Raw genomic sequence first — 21,544 nt, 5'->3', positions numbered from 1 at the left:
CAGATCCCTCTCTTCTAGGCTGCTCTCCAGCGTCTCATCACCCAGTCTGTACGTGCAGCCAGGGTTTCCCCATCCCAGGTGCAGGACCTGGCACTTGGTCTTATTGAACTTCATGCGGTTGGTGATCACCCAGCTCTCCAACCTATCCAGATCCCTCTGTAAGGCCTTTCCACCCTCATTCGAGTCCACAACTCCTCCAAGTTTGGTGTCATCAGCAAACTTGCTCAAAATACCTTCTATTCCTACATCCAGATCGTTTATAAAAATATTGAAAAGTACCGGCCCTAAAATGGAGCCTTGAGGGACCCCACTGGTGACCGCCCGCCAGCCTGACGCAGCCCCATTTACCATAACCCTTTGGGCCCTGCCCGTTAGCCAATTGCTCACCCATCGTATGATGTTTTTATTTAGCTGTATGGTGGACATTTTGTCCAGTAGGATCCTATGGGAAACCGTGTCAAAAGCCTTGCTGAAGTCCAAAAAAATCACATCAGCTGGTTTCCCTTGGTCCACCATACGGGTGATCTTATCATAAAAGGAAATCAGGTTAGATAGGCAGGACCTACCCTTCACAAACCCATGCTGGCTGGGACCAATGACTGCTTTGTCCCCCAGGTGCGCCTCAATAAATTCGAGTACCATCTTCTCCATGATTTTACCAGGCACTGACGTGAGACTGACAGGCCTGTAATTGCTAGGGTCTTCTTTCTGACCCTTCTTGAAAATCGGCACAACATTTGCCAGCTTCCAGTCTACCGGGACCTCTCCAAATTCCCAGGATCGTTGAAAAATAATTGAGAGAGGTTCTGCGATGACGTCCGCCAGCTCTTTCAGCACCCGGGGATGAATCCCATCCGGACCCATGGACTTGTAGGCATCCAGGTGGAGTAGCAAATCCCGCACACGTTCAGGGTCGGTTGGGAGTTTGTCATCCCCACCGTCCCGGTCCTCCAGCTCAGGGCACCCTGGGTCCCGAAGCCCATCATCGGCATTGAAGACAGAGGCAAAGAAGGCGTTAAGCGTCTCTGCTTTGCCTATGTCATTGTCTGTGAGGAGACCTTCCCTATCAAGGAGCGGCCCTATGTATTCTTTAGTTCTCCTTTTTATCCATTCACATATCTAAAAAAACCCTTTTTATTTTCTCTCACAGACACAGCCAGCTTCAACTCTAGGTGTGCTTTGGCCACACAAATTTTCTCCCTACAAACACGAACAGCATCTCTGTATTCTTTCCATGACACCTGGCCCTCCTTCCAGTAGCGAAACACTCTCTGTTTCCGCCTAATCTCCATTAGAATGTTCCTGGTCAGCCACGCTGGCCTCCTGCCCCGCCTGCCTGACTTGCGATATTTAGGAATTGCCTGATCTTGTGCTTCTAGAAGACATCGCTTAAAGAATGACCAGCACTGGTGGACATCGAGGCCTTCAAGAGCAGTTTCCCAGGGGACCTTGCTGACTAGTTCCCTGAGCAGCCTGAAGTCTGCTTTCCCCATATCTAGGGATGAGGTTTTGGTGGCACTTTTCCTTCTGTCACCAAAAATTTTGAACTCAACCACTTCATGGTCACTATGACCGAGGCGGCCACCAATCACCACATCTCCCACCAGACCCTCTCTGTTTTCTAGCAACAGGTCTAGGAGGGCTCCTTTCCTAGTTGGCTCCGTTAGCACCTGCACCAAGAAGTTATCATCTAGGTGCTTCATGAACCTCCTGGACTTGCTTGTGTCAGCCGTGTGGCACTCCCAGTTAACGTCCGGCAAGTTGAAGTCCCCCATAAGGACAAGGGGAGTTAAGGAAGGGTCTGGGCCCCATTACACGCCTAGGACATCAAACTCAGAATGAGATGCATCAATTGACTCTCTGTGATCACTTCCCTCAGCTTGGGAAAATGTGATCCCTGCCAGTCACATTCTGTTTGTCCTGCCTAAAAGTGGAAGAAGACAAGGTGATTCTTTGATGAATCTTTTCCCAGTAGGAGAAATGACACTGCTGGAAGTAAGTGTCTCTCCCCAGCTCAGAGAGGGAACATCAGGGATTGCTTCAGCCTGATTCAAAATCATTTCCCTGGAGTTCCCTCGTGTCAAGAGCTCCCTATGCTGCTAAGCTGGGCCGGGCTCCTGGGCCCAACGGGAGCTCCTGGCAAGCAGGCAGCACTGCAGAGAGACAGCTCTGCCCAGGAGCAGCTCCTCTGCACAGCACAGCAGGGCTGGGGGTACTGCCTGCAGGGAACAAGGGACAAGAGTGGCTGAGAGAAGGAAGGGAGATGTTAAAGGCAGCGTGGAGGGGGGGATGCTGAGAGCTAATGTCGTCTACCTGTAAAGCTATCACTGCTCAGAGAAGATGATGGTAGTGGACACCTCTAGAGGTCCCTTCTGACTCAGGGGAGAAGGGGCTGGACTGTGCAGTCAGAGTGTATGACAATCCTGTGTTTTGAGGCCTTTATGGTGTTTGTAATCCCTGCTTCTCAAGGTTACCCAGTGAGTGGGGTAATTCTCAAAACAATGTTCTTCCCCAAGGGAACCTGGAGTACAGCTGGTACAAGAATACTACTGAAAACTTCCCAGAAACTCTACCAGGCATTCCAGAATAAAGAAATCACAAACTTGTGATCACAAATAAGGAGATCGGTTCCAGGGCAGATGTGTTCTGTAGTGGAGAGGGCATTGAGGCAGGCAAGGCTCTTTCCTGCACTGAGGCCACTCGGGAGCCACCAGGAGCCAGAAAGGACAGCAGGAAGAGGTTCTTCACCAAGAGGGTGGTTGCACACTGGAACAGGCTCCCCAGGGACGTAGTCACTGCACCAAGCCTGTCTGAATTTAAAAAGCGATTGGACTGTGCACTTAGTCACATGGTCTACACTTCTGGGCAGACCTGTGTGGTGCAAGGAGTGGGACTTGATGATCCTTCCAACTCAGGATATTCTATGATTCTATGATTATATGACTTCCTTCTGAAAGAGACAGAGGGTCTGATACGCCGACTGGACCCAGCCCACTGGGAAGTCTGCTGCCTCCCTGTGGCTTGGGTAAAAGGCATTGCCAGGAAAGTCACTCGCCTGGTACAGCTTTCTGACTACCAGCCTTTACTGTTTTTTCAGGTTGGTAATAAGTAGCAAGGAGAAGTCCAAGAGCAATCAAAAGGGACTTTAGGACTTTGGGGTGACCGGTTAAAGAATCAGGGGCACAGGTTGTGTTTGCCTCTGTCCTTCTTATAGGAGGGATCAGTGTTGACAAACACACTCACCATATTAGTTTGTGGCTTCAGGACCAGTGCAACTGGCAGAACTTTGTGTTTGTTGATCATGGGAAGGTCTATGCGACACTGGGCCTACTGGCACCAGATGGGATGCGCCCCTCTCAGAGGAGGAGAAGGATTTTTGCTCAGGAGTTAGTGAGGCTGATAGACAGGGCTTTAAACTAGAGTTGGAGGGGGAAAGGGATAAAATAAGGCCCGCCGGTGATAAGCTAAGTGATGGAGTGCAAAACCTTGTCAGATGTCAAGTGGGAATATCACAAGGCTGACACAGGCAGGTCCAGGAGGTTCCTAAAGCACCGCGATGATAACTTCTTGGTGCAAGTGTTAAGGGAGACAACTAGGAAAGGTGCCCTCCTAGATCTGTTGCTGGAGTATACAGAGAGTGTTGTGGGGGCTGTGGAAATTGGTGGCTGTCTTGGTCATAGTGACCATGAAGTGGTTGAGCTTAAAATTTTTGTGACAGGAGAAAAACTGCTACCAAAACTTCAGCCCTGGATATGGGGAGAGCAGACTTCAGGCTGCTCAGAGGACTAGTTAGTAAGGTCCCCTGGGAAACTGCTTTTGAAGGTGTCGGCATCCATCAGTGCTGGTCAGTCTTTAAACACTGCATCCTAAAAACACAGGTAGTCAAGAAGGTGGGGAAGAAGGCCAGCTTGGCTGACCAGGGATCTTATTCTGGAGAAGAGGGATGAAAAGAAAGTGTATGGCTGTTGGAAGCAAGGTCAGGCAAAGTGGAAGGACTGCAGGGATGCTGTTTGCGTTTGTAGGGAGAAGATTCCTGTGGCCAAAGCCCAATTAGAGTTGAAGCTGGCCACATCTGTGAGTGACAATAAAAAGTTTTCTTTTAAATATATGAATAGAAAAAGGAGGACCAGAGAAAATATAGATCCTCTACTTGATGGGGAAGGTCACCTCACAGACAAGGACATAGGAAAAGCAAAGATGTTTAATGCCTTCTTTGCCTCCGTCTTCAATGCCGAGGATGGGCTTCAGGACCCTGGGTGCCCTGAGCTGGAGAACCGTGACAGTGGGAATGATAAACGCCCAACTGACCCTCGAAGTGTGTATGATTTGCTGCTACACCTGGATACATTCAAGTCCATGGGTGTCCTGGTTTCATTTAAGACAGAGTTAATTTTCCTCCTAGTAGCTGGTAGAATGCTATGTTTTGGCTTAGGATGAGAAGAGTGCTGATAACACCCCGGTGTTTTAATTGTTGCAGAGCAGTGCTTATACTAAGCCAAGGACGTCTCAGCTTCTTGCTCTGTCCTGCCAACGGGCAGGCTGGGGGTGCAGCAAGAGCTGGGAGGGGACAGACCCAGGACAGCTGACCCAAACTAGCCAAAGGGGTATGCCATACTATCTGACGTCATGCTAAACATATAGGGGTGGCTAGCCGGGGGAGGGGGCCGGACTGCTCAGGGTTAGGCTGGGCATTGGTCAGCAGGTGGTGAGCAGGTGCATTGTGCATCACTTGTTTGTACACATTATTATTAGTAGTACTATTATCATCATTGTTATTATTATTATTATTGTTATTATTATTTTTCTTGTCTTATTAAACTGTCTTTATCTCAAACCACGGGCTTCACTTTCCGTTTCTCTCCGCCATCCCAGAGAGGGAAGGGGGAGGGTGAGTGAATGGCTGTGTGGTGTTTAGCTGCTGGCCGGGTTAAACCACGACAATGGGTCCGGATGGGATTCATCACAGAGTGCTCAGAGAGCTGGCTGACATTATCACAGGGCCTCTCTCAATTATTATAAGAGTCGTGGGAATGTGGAGAGGTCCCAGTTGGCAAATGTCGTGCCAGTTTCAAGAAGGACAAGAAAGAAGACCCTGGTAACTACAGGCCTGTTAGTCTCATGTCAGTGCCTGGTAAAAGTATGGAGAAGATTGTTCTGGTAGCTAATGAAGTGTGCTTGGGGGACAATGCAGTCATTGGCCCCAGTCAACATGGGTTCACGAGAGGTAGGTCCTGTTTGACAAAATTGATTTCCTTTTATGATAAGATCACCCATCTAATTGATCAAGGGAAACCAGCTGATGTGATCTTTTTGGATTTCAGTAAAGTTTTTGTCACAGTTTCACATATGATCCTACTGGACAAAATGTCCAGCATATAGCTGGACAAAAATATCATACCTTGGGTGAATAACTGGCTGACGGGTAGCACTCAAAGGGTTGTGGTAAATAGCTCCACATTAGGTTGGCAGCCAGTCACCAGTAGGGTCCCTCAAGGCTTCGTTTTAGGGCCAGTTCAATTAAATGTTTGTATAAACAATTTGGATGTAGGACTAGAAGGTGTTTATAGCTAATTTGATTATGATACTAAACTGGGAGGAGTTGTTGACTCTGTTGAGGGTGAAAATGCCTTGCAGAGAGATCTGGACAGATTACAGAGATGGGTGATCACCAACTGCATGAAGTTTAAGAAGACCAAGTGCCGGGTCCTGCTGGTCCATAAAAAGAATAGATCAGCACCTGCCCCTCCACTCCCCCTCGTGAGGAAGCTGTAGACTACGATGGGGTCTTTCGTCAGCCTCTTCTTTCCCAGGCTGAACAGTCCAAGTGACCTCTTCCACTCCTCATACATCTTCCCCTCTAGGCCCTTCACCATCTTCGTTGCCCTCCTCTGGACACTCTTCTATAGTTTCATGTCCTTTTTGTACTGTGGTGCCCAGAACTGCACACAGTACTCGAGGCAAGGCCACACCAGCACAGAGTAGAGCAGGACAGTCACTTCCCTCAACCAACTAGCAAAGCCATGCTTGATGCACCCCAGGATACAGTTGGTTCTCCTGCCTGCAAGGACACACTACTGGCTCATATTCAGCTTTCTGTCAACCACAACCCCCAGATATCTCTCTGTGCGGCTGCTCTCCGGCGTCTCATCCCCCAGTCTGTAAGCATAGCCAGGGTTGCCCCATCCCAGCTACAGGACCCAGCACTTGCTCTTTTAAAACTTCATGCAGTTGGTGATTGCCCAGCTCTCCAATCTATCTCTGCAAGGCTTTTCCACCTTCAATGGAGTCAACAACTCCTCCAAGTTTAGTATCATCAGCAAATTAGCTCAAAGCACCTTCTAGTCCTACATCCACATTGTTTATAAAAACATTTGGGTAGACCCATGTGGAGCTAGGAGTTGGGCTCAATGATCATTATGTGTCCCTTTTAACTTTGGATAGTCTATGATTCTATAGTAATATTCAGAGTTATGAATATAAATATACATAGCTATGGGCATATATATAGGAAAAAAAATAATCCCTGATCAATTTCTGGCAATTTCCAAATGCCTCTTGAACACTGACAGGCATGGGGCATCAGCCAGGTCTCTAGGGAGCCTGTTCCACATTTAACCACCCTCACAGTACAAAATTTTTTCCTGATGTCCCATCTGAATGTCCTCTTGTGCAGCTTTGTGCCATTCCCATACCTTCTGTGGTCAGTTACCAAGGAGAAAAGATCATCACCTCTCTCACCACTTCCCCCACTCAGGAAGATGTTGAGGACAATGAGGTCACCCCTCAGCCTTCTTTTCTCCAGACTAGACAACCCAAGTGTCTTCAGCCTCTTCTCATACCCTTTAACCAGCATTCCCCCTTTTCTATTGGTTTCCAGACCAACAAGTCCCCGATCAGATAATCTCACTGGAATAAATATTTTCTCTCTCTCCCGTGCTATCTTCAGTCAGTGTGATTGACCATGTCTGGTTCCCTCACTGCCTCCTTTATCAATTGTCAGTCAGGTTTGTGTCCTCAGATGTTTTGTGGTTTATCCCCAGCTGTTAGCGAAGCACAACGCAGCCACTGTCTTCCTGACTCTCCTTAACAGAACCGGGGGAGAAAAATAGGAGAAAGGTAGGGATAGAATCTTTATCAGGGATTGTAGCTCTAGGAAAGGGGCAATCCTTTTAAACTACAATACAGTACATTTACATTAAATCTAAAGAAGAAAATCTTCACTGGGAGGTTGGTGAGGGACCGGAACAGGTTGCCGAGAGAAGTGTTGGATGCCCCCTCCCTGATAGTGTCCAGGGCCAGGATGGATGGGACCTTGAGCAACACTAGTAGGATTTGTTCCTGCCCATGGCAGGGGGGACTGGAACTTGATGGTCTTTGGGGTCCCTTTAACCCAAAGCATTGTATGTTTCTATGACTCTGTGGGCTGACAAGTGGTTTTGTAGCATATGTAGACAGAGAGATTTGAGTTTCTGTGGAAAAGTCGTGTCATCTCTTCCCCCACACACACTCCACAGCATCCCACCAATATCTCCAAGTGCTTGGAAGAGGTGGTATTCACCCTGCCTTTCATGTTGAGGGTGTCTGGTCCCATAATGGAACAAGAATAGATGATTCTCCTGACAACATCTTCTATGGGATTAGGAGCAAAGACAGCACTGGAAATAAGTCCCGATCAAAACTTTAGAGAAGTGATTGTATCCCAAAAGACTGCTTGAGTGTGATTCAAAGTTGATTCCCCTGGAGGCCCAGGGACTTGTCAAGAGCTCCCTGTGCTGATGAGCTGGGACAGGCTCCTGGGATCAAGGGGAGCTCCTGGCAAGCAGGTAGCACTGCAGAGAGACAGCTCTGCCCAGGAGCAGCTCCTCTGCACAGCACAGCAGGGCTGGGGGCACTGCCTGCAGGGGACAAGGGTGGCTGAGAGAAGGGAGGGAGATGTTAAAGGCAGTGTGGAGGGGGGATGCTGAGAGCTCACTGCGGGAGAAATCTTCAGAGCCCTGAACAGGGGAAGTCTCTGGCTACAGGGCAATGCAGCTGTTGTTCCTGGTGCCATCTCCAAATTTGCTGGAAAAACCCACAGCATATGGGAGCTTTCAGGAGGACTCAGAACTCAGGAGGAGTTTTTTTGGATAAGAGGAAAATGACAAATTCCAGAGCAGGGATTACCTTCCAAAGCTGTCAGAGGGATAAAACATGAGGTTTCCTTCTTGTGGGGCCAGCTGCAAGTTGTGCAGCCGGGCGTTTAGACGGGGTGTCCAGGGCTGTGGTGCAGAGCAGGGTCCCTGCTGTGCCCCAGGGGCTGTGTGCTGGGGCAGGGCCTCTGCTGCCTGCCAGGCTCAGCACTCAGCCTGCCTGGGGAGCTGCCCAGGACACTGCGGGGAGAAGCTGTGGGAGGAAGGAGGCCACCCAGAAGAGTAGGGGGGAGTCTTTCTGCTTCCCAGAGCCTGCTACGTGGAGCAGGTACCTGTCTCAGAGACCACCACCAGTCCCCGGTGGTCTTTATCATGTACCTACAGGGCAGTACTGACCCTTCCAGAGAGCGAAGTTGACTAACCTGATCTCTTAGGCATTCTTAGGCAACCAAATCAAAAGCTCCAGGCAGAAGCATGTATTCTTCCCTGGAAAGGAAGTGTGTCTTGTTGAGGATGTTTCAATGAGATATGGCTTAGGTTTTGCTCAGAAAACACTATCTAACTTGCCTCTTTAAATTCCTCCATAAATAGGCTGCTATGCCCAGAAGCAGCAAATGTCCAACAGCAGCTTCCCCACAGAGTTCCTCCTCCTGCCATTTGCAGACACACATGAGCTGCAGCTCCTGCACTTTGGGCTCTTCCTGGGCATCTACCTGGCTGCCCTCCTGGGCAACGGCCTCATCCTCACAGCCATAGCCTGCGACCACCGCCTCCACACCCCCATGTACTTCTTCCTCCTCAACCTCGCCCTCATCGACCTGGGATCCATCTCCACCACTGTTCCCAAAGCTATGGCCAATTCCCTGTGGGACACCAGGGCCATTTCCTTCTTTGGTTGTGCTACCCAGGTCTTTATGTTTGTCACATTTGTCACAGCAGAGTTTTCTATTCTCACCATCATGGCTTATGACAGGTACATTGCCATCTGCAAACCCCTGCACTATGGGACAATAATGGACAGCAGAGCTTGTGTCAACATGGCAGCAGCTACCTGGGGTAGTACTTTTCTCTATGCTGTGCTGCACACTGCCAATACCTTTTCCCTTCCCCTCTGCCAAGGCAATGCCCTGGACCAGTTCTTCTGTGAAATTCCCCAGATCCTCAAGCTCTCCTGCACTGATGCCTATATCAAAGAGGCTAGGCTTATTGTGGTTAGTGCCTCTTTATTATTTGTGTGTTTTGTCTTCCTTGTGCTGTCCTATGTGCAGATCTTCAGAGCTGTGCTGAGGATCCCCTCACAGCAGGGCCGACATAAAGCTTTTTCCACATGCCTCCCTCACCTGGCCGTTGTCTCCCTTTTCACCAGCACTGCCATATTCGCCTACCTGAAGCTCCCCTCCATGTCCTCCTCCTCCCTGAATCTTTTGCTGGCAGTTCTGTATTCGGTGGTGAGTCCAACAGTGAACCCCCTCATCTACAGCATGAGGAACCAGGAGCTGAAAGATGCGGTGTGGAAAGTGATGAATGAGTGTTTTTCAGAAGGAATAAACTGCCTGTCTTAGAATCATAGAAACATAGAACTGCCTGGTTTAGAAGAGACCTCAAAGATCATCTAGTTCCAACCCCCCCCTGCCATGGGCAATTATGTCACCCACTAGATCAAGTTTGTCAGGGCCCCATCCACCCAGGCCTTGTAGACCTCCAAGGATGGGGCATCCAGAAGTTCTGTGGGCAACCTCTTACAGTGCCTCACCGCCCTCTGAGTGAAGAATTTCCTTCTAACCTCTAATCAAAATCTCTGCTCTTTTAGTTTAAAACCATTCCCCCTTGTCCTGTCATTATTTGATTGAGCAAAGAGTTTTTCTCCATCTTTTCTTATGCCCCCTTTAATTACTGAGAAGATGCAATCATCACAGACAGCCCCTCGTAATCACCGTTCCCTGCACTGGGCTTTTGCTCCAGCTCAGACAGGTGGTTTGTAGGCAATGAATTCACCCTAAAGCCTTCTCTTCTGCAGGCTAAACCAACCCAACTCTCTCAGCCTTCCTTCATAGGAGGGGTGCTCCAGCTCCTTGATCATCTTTGTGGCCCTCCTCTGGACCTGTTTTAACAGATCAACATCCTTCTTGTGCTGGGGCGCCAAACCTGGATTCAGTACTCCAAGTGGGGCCTCACAATAGCAGAGTAGAGGGGAACAATCACCTCCCTCGACCTTCTAGCCACTCATCCTTTGATGAATGCCAGGATGCAGTTGGCCTTCTGGGATGCAAGCTCGCACTGATGGCTCATGTTAAACAGTTCATGTCCACGAGAACAAGAATCTTCTCTGCAGGGCTGCTCTCAATGCGTTCTTCTTCCAGTCTGTCCTCATTTCCGATTGCCCTGAGACAGGTGTAATGCCTTGCACTTGGACTTGCTGAACATCTTCAGTTTCTCATGGACCCACTTCACAAGCTCGTTCAGAACCCTTTGGATGGCATCCCTCCCTTCTATTGCATCAACTGCACCACTGAGTTTAGTGTCACCTGCAAACTTGCAGAGGATGCTCTCCAACCCACTGTCTAGTTCTTTTTCTGCATATCATTCATAATGTAACTCATTAAAGGCCCAGATGCAGGTTTGTTTGTTTTTTATTTTGTTTGAGTATATATTTTTCTTTATATTGCTTGTGAAATTATTGTCCACAAAGAAATGTCTTTGTTCATCTTCTTTCATTTAAGTATCTACATGTCCCATGTGACTCCCGGACTTGGTGTAAACAAGGAGGCAGGCTCTCTGTGTATTTAAATAAAAAAAACGACCCTGCAGTGATATGCTTGCCCGCGATCCTCCCTCAGAGACCTGCAGTGAAGCTGCAGGGGCACTTGGCTGTGTGCAGGGGTGGAGGGAAGAAGTGTCCTGGTACAGCAGCACTGCCAAGGAGCCCCAGAGCTTCTTCTTTCCCAAGCTGCTCTCCCTTTCACCTAGTACTCTCCTACAGAGCCCTTGTGTTGCTGCGAGGACTCATTGCTCTTGTCTCTTGCTCACCGTGCTGCTCTGGGGCAGTTCTGTGTCCACAGGCAGGGACAGGCCAGGGGCACTTCTCTAATACAGCTGGCTCCGTACCAGCATCTGCAGCATAGAAGGATCTGCTGAGGACAGTGCCTGAAGGCTCAGCTCTTCTCCCAAATCTACTCCCATGGATATTGCAAAGTAAGGATAACTTTTTGAAGTATAGATATAGTGCTAAATCTGGGTGGGAACAGGCAAAGAAGAGCTCTGCAACTGCAGGGAACACAGCAGGTACAGGGAAAGCAGTCTGCTGCATTGTCATACCTCAGTTGACATTTTGTAGGCTGAATATAGTGAATCACCCCAAAACATCTAATGACATTGGAAATAAGTTGGATGCAATGATCCTTGTGGGTCTCTTCCATCTTGGCTATTCCGTGAGTCTCTGACTCTGAAGGAGGCCAGCTATCTGTACGCACCCTCCATGGCCAAAGAACCACTTGTGTGGGAGGCAGTCAGTGGCAGTGCCCCCCCCCCCCCACCAGCTGGCTCTGCCTTCCCAGCATGACCAGCACGGCCCTGAAGAGTGCCCCCACGGCCCCGTGCACCACAGCCCCCTCGCTCTGCAGAGCAGCACCGCCAGCTCAGGGAATGTGGGCAGCATGGGCAGGGGCTGCAGGAATGGCTGCTCAGGCCAGCCCAGACGTGCTGGCCTGGGACAAGACTGTGTGGGACATGGGGTGTCCTGGGAGCAGAGCAGGGCTCTGTGTGTGTGCAGTGGTGGTGCCTGAGGAACCCCAGGGCCAGCAGTGTGGTGCTGTTCTGGGGAATAAGGCTGGCCTGGGTGGTTGCAGGCTTCCCTGGTGAGTAGTGTCCTGGGGTATCTCCTGCAGACGGCAGCAGCAGGGACACTGCACTGACCCCCCACTTCTCCATTTGCTGCTTTGTTGCCATCCCAGCCTAGGCTGCTCTGCTGGGCCAGGCTGGGCTGGGCTTAGCTGGGGAGACTAGAGGCAGGTGTGGAGAGCTGGGGAGGGTCTGGGATGTGCTGGCCTCCTAGGAGACACTGGGAGGACCAACAGGGTGGACACTGCCACTGTCCATTTCCACATGCCTCCTTCACCTTGCTCTGGTCCCCCTGTTTGTGAGCACTGGCTCGTTTGCCTACCTGAAGTTCCCTTCATTCTCCACCCCATCCACGGACCTGCTGGTGGCAGTTCTATACTCATCCCTGAATCTTTTGCTGGTGGTTCAGTTATCAGTGGTGCCTCCAGCAGTGACCTCCCTCATCTACTTCATAAGGAACCAGGAGCTCAGGGATGCAGTGAGGAAACTCTTTGAATACATGCTTCAAGCAAGTCTTTGCAGACATTCTTCTTCTACATTAATCATGTGCCTACAATCGTTTCAGGACACTGATGTTTTCTGAAATAAACTGTTACGACAATTGTCTTTAATTTTATTTATTTATTAATACCGTCTAAAGCTGGTGAATTTGACTTACTTTTATTCTTAGTGTCTGCTATGTTTTTTTTTTTTTTTTAAGTTTTGACCCAATGCTCTAATGTACTTATAGAACTGGGCTTCTTGTGCAGATAATGACAATAAAGAAGAGAGCAGAATTTTACTGGTCTCATGTCCCATCTCCTCCCATCTCTTCTGCACGTGGGGGAGCAGCCCCAACATTCACGAAGAGCTGAGACCAAGAGCCCAGCTGCCACATGGAGGAGCAGCCCCAGTGGCCTTTGGGGCTGTCCCTCACTGCCCACTGGGCTCTGCCTCTCTGCTGCCTGCAGGTCGGGGCTGCTGCTTCCCTGGAGCCATGGCCATGGCCAGCAGCAGGAAATGGCTGTTTTCCTGCTGCTCTCTTTTGGCCTCCACTTTGTTCTCTTGTTCCTTTGCATTTCTCTTAGCCCTCAGATCTCGTGTACTTTGGTGACAGTCCTGATGTCTCCACAGTGGCATCTCTGCCACATCTCTGCACTCGTCTTCCAAAGATAGTGTCAGAAATACAACCCAGGACACCTTCCCTGGACAGGCCTGTTCCTTTTCTGGGCTTCACCATGGATCAGAGTCCCCTAGAGATCACTGAAAGACTGTGAGATGTCTTCTTGGTTGCACACAGCCTAGCAAATAGTAGCTGGCCTTTCACTGGCCTGGGAGTGTCCCAGATGTGCTGGGACTGATGGCAAATGGTATCCTGGAGGGGAATCTGGAGCTGCCCTGTGCCTGGGCCAGGTCTCTTGTGCTGGCCTGGGGACTGGGGCTGGACCTGTGGGACACAGGCACTCCGTGCTGGGGATCTCCCAGGCAAGAGACCAGGAATCCTACAGCTTCATGGACCTCCATTTCCAGAGCCATGGCTGGCCCCAAAGGATCTACATCCTTCAGGTGAATTTTCAAGATCTATATTCATCACAGGAGAAGAAATATTGATGTTCACCTGTACTTGCATTGTCATCGCTTTCTCCATCATGGTGTACACCCTCATCTTCCAGGTACTTCCACCCATCTTGAATAAACAATCCCTGTTGAATGTCCCCTTTCCAGATGCCTGTCTGGACCTATGCACTTCCCATGGTTCTCCTGCTTTGTCCTCCCCTTACTCTTTGATCATTCAGACCGCTCTCACTGACCCAGTTGCTGCTTTGAGCTTCATTGAGTTCAAGCTTGCCCATCGATTAGCAGTCAGCGTAATGGTTTCTGTAGCAAGCTCCTCATCATTTATCATTGAAATAAGATCATATGGAATCATACTTATCTTAATACCTATAAATCTGACTGGAGACATATTAGATGAGGTGCTTGCTTTGCTGTTTGGAAAATTGCTGCATGTTTTCTTGTTGTTTGTTTTAAAATAAGGAAAAACCCTTCTGTGTGTAGACAGGTCTCTAAGGAAAGGAGGTGGGAGCTGGTGCAAAGGGGCTGTAACATCCAGCTGCAGACTTCAGTGCAGAAGTGTGGTGTAAGGAAAAGTGATGAAAATGCCAGGTGGCCAATGAGAGAAATGTCAGGGTTGGGGTGGTGAGGAGCAAGGTTGTCCATGCACTGTCAGGCCTCAATAGTCTGCTTTCCCTCCTTATGGATATCTCCATAGGTTAAGCGCTGGATTAATATCAATTGAAGAAAGATGCTCAAAACTGAAATGCCATAAAATTCACCCTTTAAAATGAGAAAAGATTTGGATTAGGTGCTTTTTGAAATCTTCCTCCTCAACTACACTATGAAAGCTCCCCAATTAGTTCTCCAAGTCTTGAAGACTTGAATAAAACTATGGAAGACATATGTTTGCTTAGGTGTTTCTGCCTTTTAACTAGTTCCATGGTGGATTTTGGTGCTCAGTCTGTGAACATCAGGTACTGAGAGGAGAATGATGCAACTACTTGAGAACATAAAGTCAGAATGAAAAGTTGAAGTGACTTGGAGTATTAATGGGCCCCACTGAGGACTGTTACCAGGAGATTCTCCTCAGAGACTTGTTAGGACAGATAATTGGAGGCCATGATTACAGATAGGCAAAGCACTGAAAAAAGTCTGGGTTTGTTGTGCTGAAGTAAAAGGGCCAGGTCCTGACTCCAGCCACTGGAAGGGAATGTCCTGCACTCCCGTGTCTGGCTCTGGTCTGTTTCTGGGGGTTTGTGGGGTGTGGTGGGCAGTGTGATGCCATAAGAAGAACAATGGTATGACACCTTCCTGCCTCTGCACAGGGTCTCAAGAAAACAATGAGCCCCCTTGCAATGATGGTATTTCATCTCCTCAGAAGCTCTATCCAAGGGGACAAAAAAGTCAGGGCTGCTGTGGCCTTCTCTTCTTGCCAGTGCCCACCTCTTTGTCCTCTCCAGACTTTCCTATGCTGCCCCACACTTTGCCCTATTTCCTTCAAATCTGCAGACACCCATCTCTGTTAACCACCTTGCTCTCATCCTAGCATTTCCGTGGTTTCACCAGTGTCTCATTAACCCTCACCAGCTGTTCCTTGAAACACAAAACTGATCAAAGTGTCTGATCAAAGACACTCTTTGGGTGACCTCTAGCACCACAGCACAACTCTTTGAGGGACATTTTGTCTTCTTCATGGCCAATGCCAACCTTCCAAGGTGCATTTTCTGGCAGGTTTTTCTCTCCTGCTCTTTCCTACTATCAAAGAAAGTTCCACCTTGGTGGAAACCACTCCTAAAGTAGGCTTCCCAACCCATTGGCCTTCTTGTGGCCTGTCAGCCAACCAGAAAGAAGTCACCTCACCAGCATCTTCCAAGCCATGGGCCTGATGCTGGCCTTGCAGCTTCTTGTTTAGACACATCCAAGCCTTGTGCCTCCTGCTGCCCAGTTGTGTACTCAAACAGAAGGGACAGGACAACCCACATTCAGGCCTTCTTTCTGTCTGGGTCCTCCTGGGTATGTGGGCAGAGTGGATCCCACAGTAATATGCCAACCAGGTACCTTCTGCTGGCCTACCAGGACCATTGGCAGATGTCAGCTGAAAAGTACAGATCCCAGGTAGAAGTGTGACCTGTCAGCTACTTCAGACAGAAGTGACCTCAGAGCCCCTTTCTGTGACATGTTCTTGTTGCTGCCCTATCAACTGCAGAGACAGAAGTGACTTCACAGCCACTGCCACAGGCCAATTCCTCTTGCTGGTTCAGGAGATCCTGAGGCAGAACTGAGCTCATCAGAGCATTCCCACCCATCTCCTCCTTGTGGCCTACAAGCTGATCAAATCCATGGCCCCTCACATTCATTTTGAATGCCATGTGACTGCACAGCAATCTCATGGTTCCTGCCCTGCCACAAGGGAACGAGAACCTAAACTTAAGGGTTAGGAAAAGGGTTAAAGGTGAGAAGATTAATGCACAGGAAGACAGGCTTTGGATAATAGTTGTTCATGAATGGCATTAGGGACTGTGGTAAACCTTTCTGGGTGAGAGATCAAGCAGACATTTGGTGGGAGGGTTTGGTGTTCTGCTTGTGGTGTCAGGTCTGTGGTTAGGGTATGGGCAAGCTGTTTGTTTGAGGGTTTTGTTTAGGTCTACAAGAATACCAGGGTTAAATAGAGCATTTTAATGCTATAGTGAAGTGCAGGGATCAGGGTGAGCAAGAGAGGAAAGGTAATGGAAAGGGGTTATGGACTAATATTGGCTAATTTTGGAAAAATTAGAGCAGTGGATTCCTGTAAGGGTGTAGAGTGGCACTGAGATTTGAATATTAATATAACAGATTAAAAAAGGGTAATGGTCTCACATGACTGCTTTAAGTCAGCTTTATGGTGGGATCAGCATTACCTGAATATTCTTACTTCTCCAAAATCGTTACCTTCTGTTTTCCAAGCTCCTCTTTCTGCCCCCAAATCTCACATCTCTCCTGGCCAGGTTCCCCCTGCCTTCCCCATATCAGTCATCTTCTTAGGGGCAGCTTTCTGATGGCTTTCATGAACTCAGAGTATCTGTCTCACCTCTGTTGGCCACTCTGTTCCCGAGAAAGAAGCAGCTCCTAAGGCAGCATGGAGAAGGACACAAAGGCTGTCAGAGCACCCTGCACAATGTGCTCAACAGCTCTGCAACACCACAAAAATGCACTTCCTGCCTACATGTTTTGGTTCCAGAATGATTTCTATGGACCCAGGGTAACTTTTTCCCTTCACTCATGAAGGCTTTGTGATCCCCCAGACATCTCAGAGGCAGTGGCCTCCTCTATGTCAAAAACTGAAAGCAGCCCTGAAGGATGAATTAGGCAAAAGCTGAAACCTCTGACACGACAACACCTCTTCAAGACCTCTTCCTCTATGGGGCCTATCAGGTACTTAGGAAGAGAGGATCTCACAGACTATTTGTAAAGCAGGTGCATCTGCTGGCCTATCTTGGAGACCAGCAGATGGGAGCAAAGATCCCAGCCAGAAGTCAAGGGATGACCTGTCAGCTGCTTCAGAAAGAAGTCAACTCTGAGGCTGTTTAACAGCCATTCACTGCCTACTGAACTTAGAGCTTCTGAGGTACCAGTGCCCTCGTAATGCCACACGTACAAAACAGCCTGTTCTTGGACAAGAATCTGCCCAAGCTGAAGTGAGCTGGTTGTGATCCTTCAAGCCCATGGCATTGCTGCTGGACTCCCAGCCTCTCTGACGCACAGGATCCAGTTCCATGCCACTCCTGTGTGGTGCTAGGGCAGGAGGGAGCTTGCAGGCAATGTTCCAGCCCCCTGTCTGTTGGTGCTCTCTCAGCTCCTTGTGCAGAGTGAAGATCACGTTATTATTCAGAAGCCATGTGCCTGAAGCTGGCCTAGAAGACACTCAGGGGAAGTGCCCTCCCAACCCCAGCCCCAGCTCCAGCCACAGCTGGGGGTGCTGCTCTGTAGAGCAAGGGGCCTGTAGTGCCCAGAGTATGGGGGCACTATGCAAGGTCGTGCTGGGCAGTCTGGGAGGCAGACCCAGCTCAGGGGGTCACTGCCATTGCCCCAGGGCTGCAACAAATCACTCGCCAGACTCCTTTGGTGGGGCTGCTGTGTGCCCGGGGGCTGCAGAGCTCTCCTCTGCCTGCTCACACCAGATTGAGCACTTGAGCCCTAGTCAGTCCACCTTGGACAGGCTGACGCTCTGCGGTTGTCTCCCAGGCTCATATTGTCCGTGCACATCACCTGGGCTCTCCTGGAAGCTCCTGGCTCCCTCCAGGAAAAAAAAAAAATAATAATAATAATTAAAAAAAAAGGGAAAAAAAAAAACCCTCATGTACCATCAGCACCATCATGTTCCGTGGAGCCTGAGTGTCTAGGAAATAGAAATATTCATCAGGTGCATGGCCACTAGCAACTAACAGGGAAATGCCTGTCCCTGCCTGCAGTCCCAGCACAGCCCCACAGCAGCACTGGCACCAAGCTCCAGGAGCAGCCGGGCCTGACCCCACCAGCAGGGCTCAGCAGGAGAGGGCAGCAGTGGCAAGAGAGCAGCTCTGCATGTACCAACCACTTGTGCTCCCTGGCCGTGCTGCTGGGACGGGGCTCTTTTCCTCAGCACCCCTGCACACAGGCACTGCCCCTGCAGATCCAGACTAGGTCTCAGAGGAAGGATGTCAAAGAAGGCAGTGCAAGCTCCTTTCTTTTGTTTATATTCACAGAGAGCCTGGCTCGTTGTGTGCAGGGTTTTTGAACTATGCTCAACAAGTAGATACTGAAATGGAAATGGGATGAATAATACAATTTTAATGTGCAAAATTAGCTGAATTAAAAATAAGAAAAAGTTGTAATAAACATACACACACAGAGAATACTGACCATTCCTGTAATAACTGACATTATCACAGAACCATAGAATCACAGAATCATCATCAACACATGCACCTAATTTGGTGTCATCTGCAAACTTACTGAGGGTGCACTCGATCCCCTCATCCAGATCTTTGATAAAGATATTAAAGAGAACTGGCCCTAATACTGAGCCCTGGGGGATGGCACTAGTGACCAGCCTCCAACTGGCTTTAACTCCATTCATCACAAGTCTTTGGGCCTGGCTACCCAGACAGTTTTTAACCCAATGAAGAGTACACCAGTCCAAGCCATAAGCAGCAAGTTTCTTGAGGAGAATTCTGCAGGAAACAGTGTAGAAAGCCTTACTGAAGTCAAGGTAGACCACATCCACAGCCTTTCCCTCATCCACTAGGCACGTCGCATTGTCATAGAAAGTGATCTTTCTATTAGTGACCAAAGAACCTTGTCATTCTCAAACCTTTAACTAAGTCACTGTTTCTGTTGTCGCAGATTCTGTTGGAACCATTCTGTTACATTGGTTGATGATTACATGTTGATTCAATGCACTTACAAACCTTACCATCTAACTTTGCTATTTACCCTCAAAGTATAAAATAAATCATAAATGTCTGCTGCATTCAAGTTGTGTAAAGTCTGATTTGTGACACCCCCCCAGGAGCTAGAGAAAGCCCCTCGGGCACAGGCCTGGAGTGCTCCTTCTGCAAGCAGCACTCCATCCCCTGGGAGTTTGCCCGAGCAGAGAAAGTCACCCAAAGACTTGCTTTCAGGAGACTTTGCAGTCCTCTCCTGCTCTGCACATCCCTTTCCAACAGGTTAGCAGCTGGTCCCAAGACAGCAGGAAACAACCCTTCCTGCCTTGGTCATTTGCAAAGCCAGCTTCCCCAGCAATGAAAATGTAGCAAGTCTGTTGACAACACCGAGCTGTGTGGTGCCGTTGACACGCTGGAGGGAAGGGATGCCATCCAGGGGGAACTTAACAGGCTTGAGAGGTGGGCCTGTGCAAATGTCATGAAGTTCATCAAGGCCAAGTGCAAAGTCCTGCTCCTGGCTCAGGGCAATCCCAAATATCAGTACTGAGTGGACAATGAGCAGATTGAGAGCAGCCCTGCAGAGAAGGATTTGAGAGTGCTGGTGGATGAGAAGCTTGACATGAGCCATCAGTGTGCACTTACAGCCCAGAAAGCCAACCAAATCCTGGGATGCATCAAAAGCAATGTGACCAACAGGTTGAGGGGGTGATTCTCTCCCTCTACTCTGCTCTCAAGAGACCCCATCTGGAGTACTGCATCCAGTTCTGTGGCTCAAGCACAACAGATGAGTTAGACCTAGGACAGGACTTCTGGTGTGAGTCCAGAGAACGGCCCCAGAAATGATCAGAGGACTGGAACACCTCTCCCATGAAGACAAGCTGAGAGGGTCAGGCTTGTTTAGCCTAGAGAAGAGAAGACTCTGGGGGACACCTTCTTCGAGCCTTCCAATAAGGGTACTTATAAGAAACATGGGGAGACTCTTTACCAGGTTGTGCAGTGATAGAAGAAAGTGTAATAGTTTTCACTTGAAGGAGGGGAGGTTTAAATTAGAAATAAGAAAGGATTTCTTTACTCTGAGGGTAGTGAGGCACTGGAACAGGTTGCCCAGAGAAGTGGTGGATGTCCCATCCCTGGAAGTGTTCAAGGCCAGGTTGGATGGGGCTGCGAGCAACCTGATCTAGAGGGAGGTGTCCCTGCTCATGGCAGGGTAGTTGGAACTGGGTTATCTCTGAGGTCCCTTCCAACTCAAAGCACTCCATGATTCTATGATTTTGGAAGATTATGCGCCTCGAATGAGTGTCCTAAGGCCTAAAAGAAGGCAAATCTTATTCTGACCTTAAAGGAAGACAAGAAGGAGAATCTATGTCACAGAAAAAGTGATTGAGTCCATAGTCTTGGAACTATTTCCCGACAAGGGTGGACAAGAATGTGATTGGGAGCAGTCAGCAGAAATTTACTAAGAGGAAAATGCACTGAATGCAGCCTTCCACTGTCATCAGGTGGTAGAGGCTGTAGATGAAGGGAGAGTAGAGGATGTTGTCTGTCCTAACCTTAGGAAAGTTTCTGTCACTTTCATAACACCCATATAAACAAGATGATGAAGTAGTGAGCATATACATGTAGGTAGAAAGCAAGGTTGATTAGGATCAGGAGTTGGACTTGATGGTCCTTATGGGTCCCTTCCAACTCGGGATATTCTATGGTTCTATGATTCTATGATTTCATGATTAAAAACTCACAGACTTCCTGACTTCAGACTTCCTGCAATATTTCTGAGAACTTTTCTGTAGTTTTCTTGCACCCATTTTACTCTAGGTTCCCATGGGTCAGATCCTCATTTTGGGAATTACCTCACTCACCAGGTAACCTTGAGCAGCAGGGATTACAAACACCAGAAAGGCCTCAAAACACAGGATGCTCATGCACACTAATTCCACAGTTCAGCCTCTTGTCCCCTGTGTCAGAAGAGACCTCTGGAGGTGTCCACTACCATCATCTTTTCTGATCAGTGATAGCTTCACAGGTAGATCAGGTTAGTCAGTGCTTTCTACAGCTGTGTATTGAAAATCTCAGGGCCCATGACCCAGTGCTGATCCATCGTCTCGGTTGCTGTTCTGCCAGTATAGACACTGATGCCAACAGAAAGATGGAGCTGGTCAAATTTCAAAGGTCAGCTCCCCTTGGGCAGTGGGGAATGGCTGTCTCCATGCTTCCCACATGTTTTCCCCAAGCTGTTGCTACTGCTGTGCAGAACAAACGAGCTGTGGTTCTGTACCAGACAGAGGTACTTCACGAAGGGGGAAATGAATCACTCCTAAATTTCCCTTCCCTCTGCCCGCTGGCTGCCACTCTCCTTCTGAGACTGCAGAGTCACAGGTTCCCTGTGAATACCTGGCTTTAGTTCTTTCCCTGTGGCTGAGCCCATGGTGGGAGATCTCTCACTTTCAGAGGGGCTGCAGTCACTGCCCACCCCAGGCTCTGCTGTCCATGGAGGTATCCTGGGCTCTGCAGGCAGATCCAGATTCCCCTTCTGAAGGACATCACCTATGGATCACATGTGGGAACAGCCCTGGCTATGTAATATAATAATTTGTTGCCTCTGCTGTCAGCAGAGGTCCATGGGAGAGTTTAAATCTAGCC

At 49.0% G+C, this 21,544-nt stretch overlaps 1 protein-coding gene across 1 annotated transcript; it reads left to right on the top strand.

Moving 5' to 3' along the window:
• Nucleotides 1-8,896: 8,896 nt before the first annotated feature.
• LOC311216403 (olfactory receptor 14J1-like) lies at nt 8,897-9,691 on the top strand (the record flags this gene model as incomplete). The annotated part of the gene is made up of 1 exon (XM_084297944.1): nt 8,897-9,691. The coding sequence occupies exon 1, from the start codon at nt 8,912-8,914 to the stop codon at nt 9,689-9,691; it is 780 nt and encodes a 259-aa protein (XP_084154070.1). The 5' UTR covers nt 8,897-8,911.
• Between the last annotated feature and the right edge of the window lie 11,853 nt (nt 9,692-21,544).

Source organism: Netta rufina, assembly GCF_964035555.1.
Source record: "Netta rufina genome assembly, chromosome: 18".
In the NCBI taxonomy this organism is placed as follows: Eukaryota; Metazoa; Chordata; class Aves; order Anseriformes; family Anatidae; genus Netta; species Netta rufina.
Note: the sequence above shows the minus strand (reverse complement) of the source record. Positions and strands in the feature narration are given on the sequence as shown.